Genomic DNA, 19062 nt, shown 5'->3' with positions numbered 1-19062 from the left:
CTCACTCTTGAAACATTCGATTTCTAGCGGAGAAAATAGATGTTATGTAGGATTATGCTTTGACACAACAAAAATAAGCACATTGATCTTTTGCTATTACAACGTCATGTTCGGATTATCGTCCCTCTCCCAGGAAACCATTGCAATTTGCTGCGAGACCATTATCTATTTTTTTTTTCTCATTTTGGTGAGATCTTGTTCAGGTAGTCCAATAACAAGCCGTGGTAATGTGCTGGTCACAGTCTGCTGCAGGAGCACTGTTGCCCTTTCTTGCTAAACGCTAAATTTGCATTAATTATGAATACGTTTTGCCTTCATTCGACCATGCCAAATGTGGTATATTGAGAGCCTCTTCTTGGCATATGCTAGATGACCTTAGGTCTTGAGATGTTTATTGGCTTTGATGAGCAGCTGTGAGAGATGCTTAGCCTCTCTCCTCCCAGCCAGCCTCACAGTATGTTAAACAAAGTGTCTGTGCAGATAGCAAACGAAATGTTGGCATTTCTGAGAAAGTGTGATATCTAATGTACAATCTCAAAGCAAAATGAGAAAAACAAAACACCAGGACCAAATGAGAAAATGTGCATCGGGCCATTAACATAGCAATTGGGTTTCTTGCCGTGTTGCATTTACGATGTCACCAATGTCAGGGCAGTCCTCCACTAACATCATGGTGGAGGTAGATATATGTTTCCAATAAGCCCTTACCATGATCCATGATGTCTGTGGGTGTTAGCCATGAGCTCCATTCCCACGAGTTAGGGAGGAGTGTTAATAGGCCGATGTGTGGAGCCTGGTATAGAGGAGCTTTCATTAGGCTTGTCAGATCATTCTTTAATCACTGGCAGGGCTGCAGACAGACAACCAGGAGCAAAGACACAACCCTCTTCAAGCCTGAGCTTGGCATAATTGATAACACACTGCCTCAGAACAGAGATTAATCAGACAGGTCTCTATGAGCCCAGCTTCGCAGCTCTGGCTGTTTTAAAAAAAGAAAAAGGTGAGATGCGGATAACTCTGTGCTTGACGACTCCAATAAAATTCAGTGAGAAACTGAGTGAGAAGCAAAGCACCACTCTCAGTAGTGGTGTAAGGGGAAACGAGGATCTGCCACGATAGGCGGGCTTTGAAGCGCACTGTCAGTCATGCGGGGATGTTATCTAGTAAGCTACACCACGGGAGCCCTGTTCTTGTGGAGAGTGGAGGTGGTTTGTTAATAAGAATGGGTTCCTCAGGCTCTTGAGAATGAAGAAGAAGCATATGCTTGGTGTGTGTGTTTGTAACCAGAGGACGAGGTAAGGCAAAACTCTCGCTAAAATATGTTCAAAATATGGCCAATGCGTTTCTATGGGCTTATTGTGGACCTAAGCTTGTCGCCTCTCTTCCCTCCTTTGGGACAACAACTCCCATGGTTAGGGCGGAGACGTGTGCATCTCGTCATTATATGCAGCTCTCTAGTGTAAATGGGAAAGTGCACACAGCACAGAAGGAGCGAAGGAGACGAGACTAAAAAGACAACATGAGAACAAGTGGACATAAAAGCTCATTAAAAAAAATACAAAAAGAGGTTCTTGCGATACAGGTATTTGGAATATTTGGAATATTGCGCAAAAACATAAATTAGAATTAATCAAATTAATTTGATATTTTGCCCAGCCCTAAGCCATGGTTGACACAATAATGGGCAACTGGGCATTTTTATGACCCTAAGCATTATGGGATATTAATTCCTTAACTAACTCTTTCTTTATTTCGGCAGTTCTCTCTCTCTCTCTCTCTCTCTCTCTCTCTCTCTCTCTCTCAAAACATACATACAGTGCATTCGGACAGTATTCAAACCCCTTGAATTTTTCAACATTTTCTTACATTACAGCCTTATTCTGAAATGGATTAAATTGTCAGTTTTTGTCCTCATCAATGGGAGTTTCTCCCATTCCAAGCTCTGTCAGGTTGAATGGGGAGCGTCGCTGACCAGCTATTTTCAGGTCACTCCAGAGATGTTAGATTGGTTTCAAGTCTGGGCTCTGGCTGGGCCACTAAAGGACATTCAGAGACTTGTCCCGAACCCACTCCTGCATTGTCTTGGCTGTGTGCTTAGGGTCATTGTCCTGTTGGAAGGTGAACCTTGGCTCCAGTCTGAGGTCCTTACATAAACAGGTGTGTGATTTTCCAAATCATGTCCAGTCAATGGGATTTACCACAGGTTAAGGTCCAATTAAGTTGTAGAAACAAGGATGGTCCATTAAAACAGGATGCACCTGAGCTCAGTTTTGAGTCTCATAGCAAAGAGTCTGAATACATTTCCTAGAATTTCTATTAACCTGTTTTCAATGTGTCATTATGGGGTATTGTGTGTGAGGAAAATGAGGCTGTACATGTTTTTATTTAATACATTTTAGAATAAGGCTGTAACATAACAAAATGTGGAAAAAGGGAAGGGGTCTCATTCCAAAATTGCCCAACATCCACTAGATGTTGGAACATTGCTGCAAGGACTTGCTTTCATTCAGCTACAAGACTATTAGTGAGGTCGTGCACTGATGTTGGGCGATTAGGCCTGGCTCGCAGTCGGTGTTTCAATTCATCGCAAAGGTGTTCGATGGGGTTGAGTTCAGAGCTCTGTGCAGACCAGTCAAGCTCTTCCACAGCGATCTCGAAAAACATTTTCTGTATGGACCTCGCTTTGTTCACAGGGACATTGTCATGCTGAAACAGGAAAGGGCCTTCCCCAAATTATTGCCACACAGTTGGAAACACAGAATTGTCTAGAATGTCATTGTATGCTGTAGCATTAAGATTTACCTACACTGCCGAGCCCGAACCATGAAAAATAGCCCCAGACCATTGTTCCTCCTCCACCAAACTTTACAATTGGCACCAATGTTCCCTCTCACGCAGTAGCCCGAGACTGTCGCGCAGTTCCCTTCGGGATTGCTGTGCAGAAATATCAGCCCACAGAGACAAGCACGAGATTGAACTTCACTCTAGTTTCTAGAGCAGTGGTCACCAACCGGTTGATCTCCAAGGCATTCCTGGTCGATCGTCAAACATTTCTGTAAAAAACCCAATGATAAAGCCTTGTGTTCCTATTTTTTGTTGTTGTCTCAGGCGGTAGGTGCACCCCATTCAGCTGCCCTGCATCCCGGTAGGCAAACTCTTGCCATTACTAACCATTTCATGTGTCTGAAAGTACAAACTCTGCCTTCCCGGAGGGCCTAGAGAGCAAATCAAGCGCACTATAGACCTATAGCTGGCCTATCGGATGGCTGAGATGACCGTGTCTGTAGTAATGTAGCAGGCATGACAGAAAGCTACAGCGAAGTTGATACTGTGATATTTCTCAACTTTAAAACCATGACTAGAGAGAGACTGTCAATTAATACAACAAAGAGTGGCAGTTTTTACAAGTGAGTTCATGTTTAACTTCTTACTCAGCATTGTCAATACTTTGTATTCATGAACCATAAAATGTGTGTTCTTCCTTTTTCCATGAGGAGGAAAGTAGGCTTGCGTTGTTATTATTATTAGGTATTTTTGAATTAACATCAAGGAATATTTCACTTTCTCTGTTCATAGGAGTAACAACATTTATTTGTGCATGAGGCAGAAATAATGAGGTGCGACTCGAGTTTTGCCATAAGCTGGAAGACGGTGACCCTTTTTGGCCAGTGTCAGTGGAGGAAAGGGAGAGCGGAGGGATGTTGAGAGGCAAACCCTCAGTCAGCTGCTCTCTCCCTCCACTGAGACTGACCGTCAGATGCAGGCACCATCAGCCCAATAAAATAAAAATACACTGAACAAAAATATAAACGCAACATGTAAAGTGTTTTTCTCAAATTTCAAGAACAAATAAAAAATCCCAGAAATAAGCACAAAAATAGTATTTCTCTCAGATTTTGTGCACTTATTTGTTTACATTCCTGTTAGTGAGCATTTCTCCTTTGGCCAAGATAATCCATCCACCTGACAGGTGTGGCATATCAAAAAGCTGATCAAACAGCATGATCATTACACAGGTGCAACTTGTGCTGGGGACAATAAAAGTCCACTTTAAAATGTGCAGTTGTGTCACACAACACAATGCCACAGATGTCTCAAGTTTTAAGGGAGCATGCTGACTGCAGGAATGTCCACCAGAGCTGTTAACAGAGAATTGAATGTTCATTTCTTTACCATAGGCACCCTCCAATGTCGTTTTGGAGAATTGGGGCTTAAGGAATGTATTTCAATTGACTGCTTTCCTTATATTGTCACGGGATTCTTCTGTTGAAGGAGAGGCGGACCAAAACGCAGCGTGGTTATTGTGATACATCTTTAATAAAGGTGAAAATAGAACAATATACAAAAACAAGAACCGTGAAAAACCGAAAACAGCCCTATCTGGTGTAACAAACACAAAGACAGGAACATACAAAGCAAACTATGGTCAGGGTGTGACCTGCAGGCGCACGGGTAGCTCAGGCGGCACTGGGCAGACTGGTGACTCTGATGGCGCTGGGCAGACGGGTGACTCCGGCAGCGCTGGAGAGGAGGAAGGCTCCGGCAGCGCTGGAGAGGCGGGAGCACCTGTAAGGATGAGACAGAGAGACAGCCTGGTGCGGGGGGCTGCCACCAGAGGGCTGGTGCGAGGAGGTGGTACCGGATAGACCGGACCGTGCAGGCGCACTGGAGCTCTTGAGCACCGAGCCTGCCCAACCTTACCTGGTTGAATGCTCCCGGTCGCCCTGCCAGTGCGGCGAGGTGGAATAGCCCGCACTGGGCTATGCAGGCGAACCGGGGACACCATGCGCAAGGCTGGTGCCATGTAAGCTGGCCCAAGGAGACGCACTGGAGACCAGATGCGTAGAGCCAGCTTCATGGCACTTGGCTCGATGCCCACTCTAGCCCGGCCGATACGCCGAGCTGGTATGTACCGCACCGGGCTATGCACCCGCACTGGGGACACCGTGCGCTTCACAGCGTAACACGGTGCCTGCCCGGTCTCTCTAGCCCCCCGGTAAGCACAGGAAGTTGACGCAGGTCTCCTACCTGGCTTCGCCACACTTCCTGTGTGCCCCCCCCAATACATTTTTGGGGCTGACTCTCGGGCTTCCATCCAAGCCGCCGTGCTGCCTCCTCATACCAGCGCCTCTCCACCTTCGCCGCCTCCAGCTCTTCTTTGGGGCGGCGATATTCTCCAGGCTGTGCCCAGGGTCCTTTTCCATCCAACTCATCCTCCCATGTCCAGTACTCCTCGCGCTGCTCCTGCTGCCGCTGCCTGTCACCACGCCGCTTAGTCCTGTTGTGGTGGGTGATTCTGTCACGGGATTCTTCTGTTGAAGGAGAGGCGGACCAAAACGCAGCGTGGTTATTGTGATACATCTTTAATAAAGATGAAAATAGAACAATATACAAAAACAAGAACCGTGAAAAACCGAAAACAGCCCTATCTGGTGTAACAAACACAAAGACAGGAACATACAAAGCAAACTATGGTCAGGGTGTGACATATATGAACACTAACTTAGTAAAATCTTTGAAATTGTTGAATGTTGTGCTTATATTTTTGTTCAGTATAAAAATTTAATTATTTAAATGTATGCTCATTCAACTGTGCTTCACAAGTAATACAACAACAGATCTACTACCGGTGTGATCTTATAGTCTACCTCAAATTTTCAGATGTCCCAAACAACAATGCATAGGGCAATTCAAGCAAAGCCAATATGCAGTGATAATTCATTGGGCCTATAGATTACTGCACAAACCCCATTGCTATAGCACTGTTTTTAATTGGTTAATGTTGCATACGCTTACGTTTTTAAATCATGTAAAAAAAAATCTGAGCTGTAGATCTCGGCTTGCATTTTGACTCAAAGTGATCTTGACTCAGAAAAGGTTTGTGACCACTGTTCTAGAGTTTCTCTGTTAACACTATCAGCGTTTCCCTTTACTGTGGCAATTGTGATCGAAACAATGCAATATTAGCCACTGTTAATGCAACATACCAAAACAAAATGAACTACGCAAGAGATTTTGTTGTAGGCAGAGCGCATCAGAGTAGGATTCTATTGCATTGACATGTACTACTCATCCCGTACTCTACACAGACTCATGCGGCATTAACAATCAGAGCTGCATTATGCATATATGCAAATAGACCATTGCCATATATGGATCTGTGACATTTACTCTGAACTGGACTGTGTTTACAGCATGAGTGGTGTGAGTGCATGCGCTTGTTTTTAGATCAAAGCGAGAGCTGCATGAAGCCACGTGTTCACATTTTGTTCATATCCTTTGCAAGTTAGTGAGTTATTATCCCAGTTATAGATCATTTGTAGTCAGCAATAGGGGTGTGATTGCTTCCTACAAGAGCACAAAACATATACATTTCTAGACATCTTTTGAAAAGGGAGACAGGTAAAGAGCTTTTTATTGTCTTAAAGCGGCAGTGTATTTTGAGACAGTGTTGAATAAGATAAGTAGCCAATAGGCAGAGGATAGCATAATTTGTCTGATTCTCTGTTAAAATGGTATGGGAATAATAATGCATTGTATTTTGTAAAGTGGTTTCTTGCATCAAACAACACAACAACATTTTCAGTCACCTCCTTGTCAGGAGGACAAGTGGTTAAAGAGGTTAATGTCAAGCCCTGCATGTTTTTCAAAAGTCTCATGGAATATTTGTATTTATTTGTATTTTTATTTCACCTTTATTTAACCAGGTAGGCAATTTGAGAACAAGTTCTCATTTACAATTGAGACCTGGCCAAGATAAAGCAAAGCAGTTCGACACATACAACGACACAGAGTTACACATGGAGTAAAACAAACATACGGTCAATAATGTAGTAGGAAAATAAGTCTATTTACAATGTGAGCAAATGAGTTGAGAAGGGAGGTAAAAGCAAAAAAAAAGGCCATGGTGGCGAGTTAAATACAATATAGCAAGTAAAACACTGGAATGGTAGATTTGCAGTGGAAGAATGTGCAAAGTAGAAATATAAATGATGGGGTGCAAAGGAGCTAAATAAATAAATACAGTAGGGGAAGAGGTAGTTGTTTGGGCTAAATTATAGATGGGCTATATACAGGTGCAGTAATCTGTGAGCTGCTCTGACAGCTGGTGCTTAAAGCTAGTGAGGGAGATAAGTGTTTCCAGTTTCAGAGATTTTTGTAGTTCGTTCCAGTCATTGGCAGCAAAGAACTGGAAGGAGAGGCGGCCAAAGGAAGAATTGGCTTTGGGGGTGACCAGAGAGATATACCTCCTGGAGCGCGTGCTACAGGTTGGTGATGCTATGGTGACCAGCGAGCTGAGATAAGGGGGGACTTTACCTAGCAGGGTCTTGTAGATGACCTGGAGCCAGTGGGTTTGGTGACAAGTATAAAGCGAGGGCCAGCCAACGAGAGCGTACAGGTCGCAGTGGTGGGTAGTATATGGGGCTTATATGGGCCTAGGTAGTATATAGGCCTACATTGAAAATCACACATTGGCTACTACTGTAGGCTAAATGATAGAACAGCTATTTGCATGTTAAAATGCTATGCAATGCATTTTCTCCATTGTATTTGATAGAAGTCCACTCGGGTAGGTATACATTACGATCAAATCAAATATTAAAACTGTAACTTAACCTGCATTGGTGCAGGTAGTATTCTCTTGGTATCCACCAAACCCAGATTTGTCCGTCAGACTGCCAGATGGTGAAGCGTGATTCATCACTCCAGAGAGCGTGTTTCCACTGCTCCAGCCAACACTTGGCATTGCGCATGGTGATCTTAGGCGGTCCTGTTCTGTGGGCTTGTGTGGCCTTCCACTTCGCAGCTCAGCCGCTGTTGCTCCTAGAAGTTTCCACTTAACAATAACAGCATTTACAGCTGACCGGAGCAGATCTAGTACAGCAGAAATTTGACAAACTGACTTCGGAAAGGTGGCATCCTATGACGGTGCCACGTTGAAAGTCACTGAGCTCTTCATTAAGGCCATTCTACTATCTACTATCTTTGTCTATGGAGATGTTATACACCTGTTGCTGAAATAGTAACATCCACTAATTTGAAGGGGTGTCCACATACTTTTGTGGTGTATATACACTCAGTGGCCAGTTTATTAGGTATATCCGCCCGTTCATGAAAATGGTTTGCTCTTACAGACAGTGAGTCATGTGGCTTGCTATACAAAGCAGGCAGCCACATGTCAAGGCATTCAGTTACTGTTCGAATGAACGTTAGAATCGAGGGAACTAAGCTACTTTGAGCCTTGCATGATCGTCGTTGTCAGCTGCACCGGTTCCATTATTTCAGCCAGCATCCTCTGCTTTTCACACATGACAGTGTCAAGAGGTTTACCGAGAATCATGCAACAAACAAAAAAAACAGAGTCAGCGCCAGTCCTGTGGGCCGAAAGTAGAATGACAAGAATCGTGCAGGCGGCAGGTAGCTTAGTGGTTAGAGTGTTGGACTAGTAACCGAAAGGTTGCAAGCTTGAATCCCCTGAACAAGGCAGTTAACCCACTGTTCCTAGGCTGTCATTGAAAATAAGTATTTGTTCTTAACTGACTTGCCTAGTTAAATTAAAGTTTTTTTTAAAAACACACAAAAAACAAGTGGGCCACAGACAGGCAAATAACGGCACAGTAGTGTGCAGAACAGCATCTCGGGACGCAAAACTCATCGGTCCTTGTCACGGGTGGGTTATTGCAGCAGACAACCACAACGGCTTTTTGTCTTATCATCTAAAAACAAGAAGAAGCGGCTCCAGTGGGCACAAGATCACCAACACTGGACAATTGAGGAGTGGGAAAACATTGCCTGGTCTGATGAATCCCGGGTTCTGTGCGTCATGTTGATTGCAGAGTCAGGATTTGGAGTACATAACCCCATCCTGCCTGGTGGCAACAATAGAGGCTGGTGGCAGTGGTGTGGGGAATGTTTTCCTGGCACACGCTAGGTCCCTTGATAGCAATTGAGCAACATTTAAATGCCACAGTGTACTTGAAAATAGCATCCATTCCAGAAGAATTCAGGCTGTTCAAATCAAATTTTATTTGTCACATGCTTTCGTTAATAACAACAGATGTAGACTAACTGTGAAATGCTTACTTACGGGCCCTTCCCAACAATACAGAAAAAAATAGTAGAGAAAATTGCATTTTCAGCTGGATAAAGGGATTTTCAGATGCCATAAAGGGATGCACGTGATTGGCAATGATGTTCAGATATCCTGTGGCATTCAAATGTTGCTCCACTTTAATCAAGGGGTCCAATGTGTGTGCCATGAAAACAGACCTCGCACCATCATACCACCACCACCAGCCTGCAATGTTGACTCACAGCATGATGGATGCATGTACTCATGTGGTTTTTCTCTATACCCTTGTCCTCCCATCAGCGTGAAACAGTAGGAACCAGGATTCATCAGACCAGGCAATGTTTTTCCAATTCTCCAGTGTCCAGTGTTTTTGTTCCTGAGCCCACTGCAACCGCAGTTTCTTGTTTTCTGCTGAAAGAAGAGGAACTCTGTAAGGTTATCGGCTGCCATTCATATCAAGGTACGACAAGTTGTGCGTTTTTCTATGGGTCATTAGGCACCAATGTTTTACTGGACTGTCAGTTGACTAACTGCTCTGCCCAATTCGTGTCAGCCTCCTTGGTCCTTTTTCATCAATGACCCATGTTCAACCACTAGCTTGCCTCTGGCTGGATTACCTTTGGGTGGTGAACCATTTTTGATACACACGGGAAACTGTTGAGCATGAAAAACCCAGCAGCGTTGCAGTTCTTGACACACTCAAACCGGTGCGCCAGGCACCTAATACCATACCTCGTTCAAAGGCACTTTAATATTTTGTGTTAACCATTCACCCTCAATGGCACACCTATACAAACCATGTCTCAATTGTCTCAAGGCTTAAAAAACCTTCTCTAACCTGTCTCCTACCCCTTCAGCTACACTGATTTGAAGTGGATTTAACAGGTGACATCAATAAGGGATAATAGCTTTCACCTGGATTCACCTGGTTAGTCTATGCTGTGGAAAGTACAGTGTACACTCAGTGTATACATTATCTACTGTATACACTGTTTTTTTGATTGATTCCGATATAAGTGACAGGGAAATTGTGGTTAATGGAGCAGGCATTGGAAGATTCATGAGAACAGATGAAAATATAAGAAAATCTATTGAGGAACATGTACGGCGGGATTTTTAATGTCTGACTGAACTGAAAAATAGTCAGTGCTTGAGTCAGTGCTTGAGGGAGATAAAACTGTTGTCTCTGAATTTTGAAACATCTTTCTTTCAGGTGGTGGGAGAGTGGAGGTTTAGTAAAATCCACTGTGACATCTTTGTCACCCTAGATGTCATGATGTGCACTGCAAGCATCCTCAATCTCTGTGCCATCAGCATTGATCGGTAAGTGCTCATGAAATGGTTGAATCTTGGCCGAAGGCAGGTGCCATTGTGGATTTGCAGTGAAAATCTTTAGATTGAAAATCCTTAAGAAAATTCAGTGCCGTCTGGTCCTAAAAGGCCTTTTTGCAAACCCATCTGATACTTTCTATTGAATACCAATTCCATTATTTATGGACTATGCAGGATGCCACTTTCATTTTGCATGATTTTCCACTTCACTGATTTTTGTGTCACTTAAATGCCTGAACAGAACAAATATTCACCTTGGTTATGTGAATACTTAGCTCAGAGGTCATTTAAATAGTTACTGAAGTGATTTGTATTTAAATACAAAATGTCTGTACGTTTAGTATGTATGGAGAATATCTTTGAGTTGTTTATACTGCAGATGCTAATTTTAGGTTGTTAAGATAAGACGCATGCACGTTTCATAATTAAATCTGTACTATTGAATAAAGAGTACCCTTAAATCTAGAGTCCTTCATTGAAACAACAACAAAGTGGCCAACTGCCTCTGTTTTGGTCAACAGCTGATGGATGGGCCTGGAAATGTAACCACTGTCAAATGCATCGACAGAGCTATAGATGCAAGGACTGTCCATCTAAAATTCTAGGGTTTTGAGGCCACATAGTGTTTGTTTTTCAAACGTTGGAGTTATTAAACAAGCTTATAGTTTGGGTTCTGTTTCCTGAATAACGTTTATGCACCTGTTACACTAAACTATGATTTTTCTTTGCGTTTACTGCGCGTTAGTCGTCTCCCGTCATCTCAAGAGTTTACCCACCCTTTTTTTTCTACCCCCCTGAGAGAATACAGAGAAAGGTGTTTGCTGTCACCCCACGTCTAGTCTGCACAGTTGAAAAGCCAGAGTCAAATGTGGCAAAGTGTGTGTGTGTTCTTGTGCAGTCTGGCAGTTTGTCTAACTCTACAGTATTTGTCCTTTGTCTTTCCTCACCCTCTGCTTCCTTCCACGACAGATACACAGCAGTCGCCATGCCCATGCTGTACAACACGCGCTACAGCTCCAGAAGACGAGTCACTGTCATGATCTCGGTGGTGTGGGTTCTGTCCTTTGCGATATCATGCCCCCTGTTGTTTGGCCTAAATAACACAGGTAATAGCAGGAACTGTGGGCTCCCTTGCTCTGTTGCACTGTGATCTGTGCTATTGCTCAGTGCTTCCACAGTATTTAGGCTTTTATGGGACTAAGGAGTAGACTCCGTATGACAGCGGTAGGTGATACTAAATTGTATGACTGCTGTGAATGGGGTAAACAGTGTGGTGGTGCGTTTGAATGCTCCTTTTTCATACATATTGTATATTCATCCAAAACGGCCCTTTTAGGCGTTATGCCCTGTATCGACCAACTCAGTGGCCTTGCGGTTCGTGTCCACATTGAGATCGAAAGGTTTGAGTGATTGATCCTCGGCCTTAGTCACACTAAAGCCTGTATGAATGGGACCCGATGCGTCTCAGCTTGGCACTCAGAATTAACGAGGTACAATTGGGGATAAGACTCTGCAATAGACTAGCGTCCTGTCCAGGGGTTGTACTTGTACGTCAAGCTGCGTGTCATGCTACAGAGAATGGCTCCTGCTCCAATGAGCTGTTCCTGCTCACTCGTGCAACTGGGCTACTGGTTTGGCGGGTATTGCTGTTTTCTGTATTGACCGGAGCTCAATTTTGTTTTCCTCCCTAGCGACTCGCGACGAGTCCCTGTGCATCATCGCCAACCCGGCCTTTGTGGTGTACTCCTCCATTGTGTCCTTCTACATTCCCTTCATCATCACTCTGCTGGTCTACGTGCAGATTTATGTGGTGCTTCGCAAGCGTCGGAAACGGGTGAACACAAAGCGCCCGTGTCAAGGGACAGGCGACCACGACGCAGGCGCCACGTTAAAGGTGACTAGGCTGCAAGTCGTGTTTTTCAAAAATGAAGTGCTTGACACACTTAGGGAGAGAGACAATTCAATTAAATCCATTGTCAACAACATGTCATGTGTTTTTGGAGAATGGAATCAAACATGAGGAAGCTAAATATTGTCCATAAAGTGCTTGCTGTTGCCAGAAATGAGATGCCGAACACACAGATAATGATTTTCTGTGAGGGGCAAGAAAAACACAGCAGATAGAATTCTAGCCAGGATTGAAAAGGGCACACGCAATTATCCTAAGGCATTTTAAGAGGGTTCTCTTCGCGTATTGAGATTATTAGCAACATATTCTGCTGTAATTGGTCATTGTTGGCCATTGTTTGTTGGCCTACTAGATTGGCAGGAGAGCTGAAATGCAATAGTAATTATGATGTACCTTTTCGTGACCTTTTCATTTTCTGGATATTGATTTTAGTGACATTAATGCGGATCAATACAGGAAAAGAAGCCGTGTATCTCTACATTGCTCATGTACATGCATACCTTTTGTCTTGGTGTGGGGAAGGGAGAGAGCAGATGAAATACATTCAGAACGTACCATGCAATTGCAAGGCAAATAGTCCTAATCACTTTTATACTGTGAGTCAATAAACTATTTCTGAAACAATATTGTCAGTTTAAGTCTGAGACTTTTTATTTCTGCGCTATTCAGTGTTATGGAGGTAATGATTCGAATGGGAATCAAATAACGTACGCTCAATAGAATTACAATTTGTTTAGTTTATTGTTAATTGTTCTTTACAATTGTGCCCTCTCAATGAGCGACTCGGAGACCTTTTGGTGCCTGTGCAGTGACTGTGTGCTAGCTTCTCTCCCCTGTTGTTGTTTCAGGAGAAGTGCAGTCACCCAGGAGATGTGAGGCTGTGCACTGTGATTGTGAAACCTAATGGGAGCTTTCCTGTCAACAAGAAAAAAGTGGTGTGTCAAGTATTTGTTGTGCTATTTTTACAGAGTAACTCTCAGAAGGAAATGTCTTTACTTTCAAAGGCAGTTAACAAGGTGTCACCTCTATTGTTCCCATTTCTCCCTGTAAGCAAGCTATAGAAGTTACTGCTACATTACTACTACTACTGCTGCTACTACTACTACTACTACTACTTTAACATTGTTGTTGATCTCTGTCAGCAGATCTTCATCAAAGAGGTGGCCCACGAAGGGGATGACATAGAGCTGGACGAGATGACCAACTGCAACCCTCAGAAACAGAAGAATGTGGACAATGCCACCGCCACGCCTGTCAGCCACCAGCTCCTACCGCCAACCAAGGCCAACGCCAGCCCCACCTCCGTGCCCCCCTCCCCGCCTGGGAGCTCCGTCAAAGTGGAGAAGAACGGCGACTCGAAGGACATACTGGTGGAAGTGCCGAAAGTGACTAAAGCGTTTCAGACCGAGGCCTTACCCAACGGGAAAACCCAGACGTCTATCAAGCAGCAACCCACTCTCATGAGTAAGAGGAAGATCTCCCAACAGAAGGAAAAGAAAGCCACTCAAATGTTAGCCATAGTCCTGGGTAAGTTGTTAGCATGAATACCACTTTGAATGTTTGAGAGTACTGTTGAACTTTTCAGGAGAGAGGAGGGATACAGAGACATTGGGGGGAAAAGTCTATTTTACTTTCACACATCATAAGCAATAAGACAACTCAATAAAATGTAGCTGATATCTTTATTTTACTAGCTGTAGTTTTCTGATGGCCTGTATAGGTATATTGTATTCATTTAGTAATCTTTAACTTGAAAATAGCTTACAGGCAGAAAGTCAGACAAGGAAACATTTTTTATTTTCATTGGGGAGAAATTAAGATGTATCAAGTTTATCTTCAGGACATGGTTCAATGTTCACATCAATCCAGTAACATGGTACTAGTTGGTTTCTCCGATCTTTTCACATTTTGTCTTCTCTCTCTCTCTCTCTTTTCAGGTGTATTTATCATATGCTGGCTACCTTTTTTCATCACTCATATATTGAACACCCACTGCACCACATGCAAGGTTCCTGCGGAGATGTACAATGCTTTCACGTGGCTGGGGTATGTGAACAGTGCCGTGAACCCCATCATATACACCACTTTCAATATAGAGTTCAGAAAAGCTTTCATCAAGATCCTGCATTGCTAAGGTTGGCGTTTGAGAAGGGAGCTGGAATGAAGAAAAGCGTCGCTTATAGCCTACTAAAATATACCTCATCCACGTGAGGACAGTGCACATGACCATTAGTCTCAGTGATGATCAATGACAAAATGGAGAGACTGAGTAAATGCCACACATGAAGTCTTGGGGACTTTTGTGGATTATTTGGTGGACTCGTGTTCTCCCACATGAATGTATATCGAGGAGTAACATCTTTATCAATGAACTGTTTCATGGAAACGTCATATTGGTCTTAACCATCTTGCTTGTCACTTAAGAGCCATCCATGTTAAGAAATGTAAAGAAAACACAAGAAGATGTTGTTTTTTTTAAATACTAAAGCAAGCCACCTATTTAATCTGTGTATAGGATGTCTTTTGATACTGGCTGAATCCCGCAAAGAACAACTAGATATCAGCAAATCAGTGTTCATCTCAGTGTTAAACCTAATAATATTAAACTGGTCATCCATGAGCTCTGCATCTTTAAACCAGCCACAGAATGGAATGTTGTGTCACATAGAGATAAAACATTTTGACTCGTAGTTTTCTCAATGGTCCGCTTGGCAAGAGAGGCAGCCACAGGTTTGTGATAAATTGAATTATTATTAATAATAGTATGATGATTATTATTATTGTTATTATTATACAAAAAAAAACTCTACAGCCACCACTGGTCAATGGTTCCTGCCTGTGCCGGAAGGACCATGAATAAGGTTTTTGTACAATTATTATTTACATTTCCTGTAGATGCTTTTTTATAAACACATTCTATGTGATTATATGCCTGCAATGAAAATGTGATGCATGTTACATTGCTCCTTTACATGGATTCTCATGAAATGTAAATCAAAAAAATAATAATATGTCCAATAAATTGAGTTATGAGACATGTGCTGTGCCATATAAATGTCTTATTCTTTGACGCTCTATACATACTGTTTATATACTGTAATACTGTGTAAATCACAATGCAAAACGTTGTACCACTACTAGGCCAAATACTCTAATATAATTGGTCGAGCGGGTGTTGATTATTTTCCTGGTAATACACTGCAAAAAAAATGATATGGCAATGAAGTCGTCTCAACAAAGATGTCTAATGGGTTCGCACTCCAAAATATGTTGTATAAAGCTTCTTTTTAATTTATTTTTTTAACTGCATCAGGGATAGTTTACACAAACGGGTTTGGCTTTACCGCCTTCTTCAGTGTGTAGGTACAATTATCTTCAATTCAAAACAGCGTTTGTAAAAAAAAATATATATATATATATATAAAGGGCCTCACGCCATTCCATATTGATGTTTTCTGTAAACGAGTGGATTGTTCTCTGTGCAGGAAAGCACACTAAACATGTTTGACTATTTCTTGATTTCCGTTATAATGGAACATCGCGTACGATATCTACAGCTCAAAAAAGACAAATCAACAACAAGTCTTTAGTTTTAATGCCCTTTAGGTCCTGTCTATGGTTTATGTGGTATGACACACAGCTTGATAAACAGGCACCATCTCCTAGGATATTATGTCATTAGCCCCATGGTAACCATTATCAGAGAATGTGGTTCGAGTCTCTCCACAGAAGGTCAAAGCCATAGGTTCTGATGACAGAGCAAAAAGATGTATGTCTTCAGTGTAAAAGGGATGCCACCATTCCCCTAATCATATGTCATCTTAAACACTGCGTGGATTTTCTGCCCCGTAGTTACCTGTTTTGACATATCTAGTACCTCATCACTATCCCATGAGATGTCTCCCCACTTCACTGAACGTATACCCTGGCTGTCTGGCCTGATACCATCAACAATGGCAAAGAATAGAGCTATAGTAGCTTTCACATACAGAACCCCATTATTGTACAGGTAGGATAGTATGCCAATTACCAGATCCAAATGTACTTACAGTACAATGAGTGCATTCACTTTTAGAATGTCTTTGTCATCCCTGTGGGACTTAAACCCATGACCTTGGTGCTGATGGGTTTTTTTTCTGACCAAGTGATGTGCTTTTGTATACCTTGTCTGAATTTGTTTGGCATTCGGACATATCCTGACGTCACAGGATACGTCTCATCGCAGGCTGTTGTGTAATAACGGGAACGTTGATTTACTCTTTAGCCATGGTTCCTCTGTGCCTGAGCCATTTGACAATCTACCTCTCTCTTTCCTCCTCCTTGCTCTGTAGCAAGGTTCCTTTAGAAACGATTTTAAACACTAGTCGTTTGCTACAACCAACCCCCTGGCACCATGTCACATTCTCCAGAGCCCCAATTCAAACAGCACCCTGAGTCTTCAAAATCCTGTTCTTCAGATGCTCTGTCACCTTCAATGACCCCCAATACCAACCATACATGTACTATCCCCGGTCACTGTCAATCTGAATGTCCTCCCCTCCATCCGTGATGATGACACAGTCAGGCCCCCACAGTGTTGTCTACACTTTAAGGAACCGTCTGTGACATTGATTCTCCTCAAGTTTCCTTCATATCGACTGTAACTTTTGACAAGCACTTACCTCGAGGGACAACTGGAAACACTGAATAATCTCTGCACCGCTCTGATGCAAACCATCAGTGGAGGACAGGGATTGGCCTCCTTCCAGTGTACATCCCTCTTCCTCTGATCTCTGAAGCAACTTTTCTCCTTTTCCTCGCCTGCTATCACCCTAAGGCTTGCCTGAGCCACCAGTGATTGGCATGTTCAAATAAAGTAGTAGTGGTGGTGTGTGTTCCAACACTGGGGCCCTTTAATGAACTGAGTCAAGAAGGCTTGCCAGGCATTGCATTATTGAAAAGCTTCCACACCCAAGCTGTGATCAGGCGGCCTGAAAGCCTCTTAATGGACTTGGTGTCAGAGCTTCCAATGTGATTGTTAGATCATCAGCCATTGCCATTTACCTCCAGCGTGAGCTGTGAAGTCGTGCCACTCGGACGAGTGATTTCTGTGCTGCAGGGAGCATGGTGGATGGATGATTGCCTGTCAGAGACGGAGCATCCTGGTTACTGCGTTGTGGAAGTCAAACCTAACAGGATGTTCTGAACTGCAACTGACTTCACCTCTCTGTCTCGTCTCTCCTCATTGAACTGAAGAGCACATATCTACATCTATGGAGTTAGATCCAGTTCAGACCAGTTCATCAGTAATGGTGGCCTAGACATGACTTTGCACCGACAGGGTTAGACAGGGTTAGCTGAAATATTACAGTAGATATAGAGATATAACAGAGGTACAGGCCCAGCTCGCTCTTCAGAAAAACACTAAAGATTACTTAAGGCTACTGTGCATTGCAAGTGACAAAAATTGAGTGGATACATTTCTCATCACACTGTACGTATCAATCTTAGTCGGCCAGGATCCCAGGACATAATCTTGGGAATGTTTGTATCACTGTTTTCTATCAGTAATGATAAATGTTGTTTACTACCTGGACTTTTAGGGTTGTTATTGTACTGTCTTCCTGACAGAGATGGCACAGATTAAAACGTAATAAAAAGAACAGAGATATTAAATACAGAAAACACTGAAATATGCAAATACAGAATTTCAGATACTTTTTTTTTTCTCTCCCAAAAACCCATTCTTTCTACTGCTGTATGCATTCACATTGTATTGAGCCACAGCATACGCCGCATTTAACATTTATTTGAAAGACTTTCCTCAGTATTTCACCCCAAATTTGTTTATTTGAGAGTCTGAGATGGTTGGCCCAAGGTGGTCAATTCCATTAGGAGGAATACTGTAGCAGTTCATCCAGAAATCAATTTACTGGATACAGATATCCTGAGAGAGATGTAACTTTTGTCATTAGAATTGCGCTCTATTCTGGATTACTGCTGTGAAGTCTAAAGGGTTTCAAGAGAAGCCCACTAGCAAATAGGCCGACAGTGCCTTCGGAAAGGGTTCAGACCCCTTGACTTTTTTCACATGCTGTATTACATTTCACAAATGTATTACATCGTTTTTTCCCCCCTCATCAATCTACACCCATAGTGACAAAGCAAAAACAGGTTTGTTCAAATGTTTTGCTAATTTATAAATAAATACAAATCTGAAATGTCACATTTACATAAGTATTCAGACCCTTTACAGCCTCGAGTCTTCTTTGGTATGACGCTACAAGCTTGGCACACCAGCGTTTGGGGGAGTTTCTCGCATTCTTCTCTGCAGATCCTCTCAAGCTCGAGGTTGGATGGGGAGCGTTACTGCACAGCTATATTCAGGTCTCTCCAAGTCTCTCCAGCTCTGGCTAGGCCACTCAAGTACATTCAGACACTTGTCCCGAAGCCACTCCTGCATTGTCTTATCTGTGTGCTTAGGGTCGTTGTCCTGTTGGAAGGTTAACCTTTGCCCCAGTCTGAGGTCCTGAGCGTTCTGGAGCAGGTTTTCATCAATGATCTCTCTGTACTTTGCTCCGTTCATCTTTCCCTCAATCCTGACTAGTCTCCCAGTCCCTGACGCTGAAAAGCATCCCAACAGCATGATGCTGCCACCACCATGCTTCACTGTAGGGATGGTGCCAGGTTTCTTCCAGACGTGACGAGTTCAATCTTGGTTTCATCAGGCCAGAGAATTTAGTTTCTCATTGTTTGAGAGTCTTTAGTG

General features: G+C 43.0%; 1 protein-coding gene across 2 annotated transcripts in view; it reads left to right on the top strand.

Annotated features, from left to right (window-relative positions):
* drd2a (dopamine receptor D2a) overlaps positions 1 to 15347 on the top strand; it is a 33902-nt gene extending 18555 nt beyond the window's left edge. The window contains 6 exon segments of one of the 2 annotated variants that reach the window (NM_001124372.2): positions 10287 to 10396; positions 11375 to 11511; positions 12097 to 12299; positions 13163 to 13249; positions 13460 to 13841; positions 14252 to 15347. In NM_001124372.2, coding sequence (NP_001117844.2) covers positions 10287 to 10396; positions 11375 to 11511; positions 12097 to 12299; positions 13163 to 13249; positions 13460 to 13841; positions 14252 to 14448 — 1116 coding nt within the window. In that variant the 3' untranslated portion in view covers positions 14449 to 15347. 2 annotated transcript variants of the gene reach the window in all.
* Positions 15348 to 19062: the final 3715 nt, after the last annotated feature.

Source organism: Oncorhynchus mykiss, chromosome 27, assembly GCF_013265735.2.
Source record: "Oncorhynchus mykiss isolate Arlee chromosome 27, USDA_OmykA_1.1, whole genome shotgun sequence".
NCBI lineage: Eukaryota > Metazoa > Chordata > Actinopteri > Salmoniformes > Salmonidae > Oncorhynchus > Oncorhynchus mykiss.
Note: the sequence above shows the minus strand (reverse complement) of the source record. Positions and strands in the feature narration are given on the sequence as shown.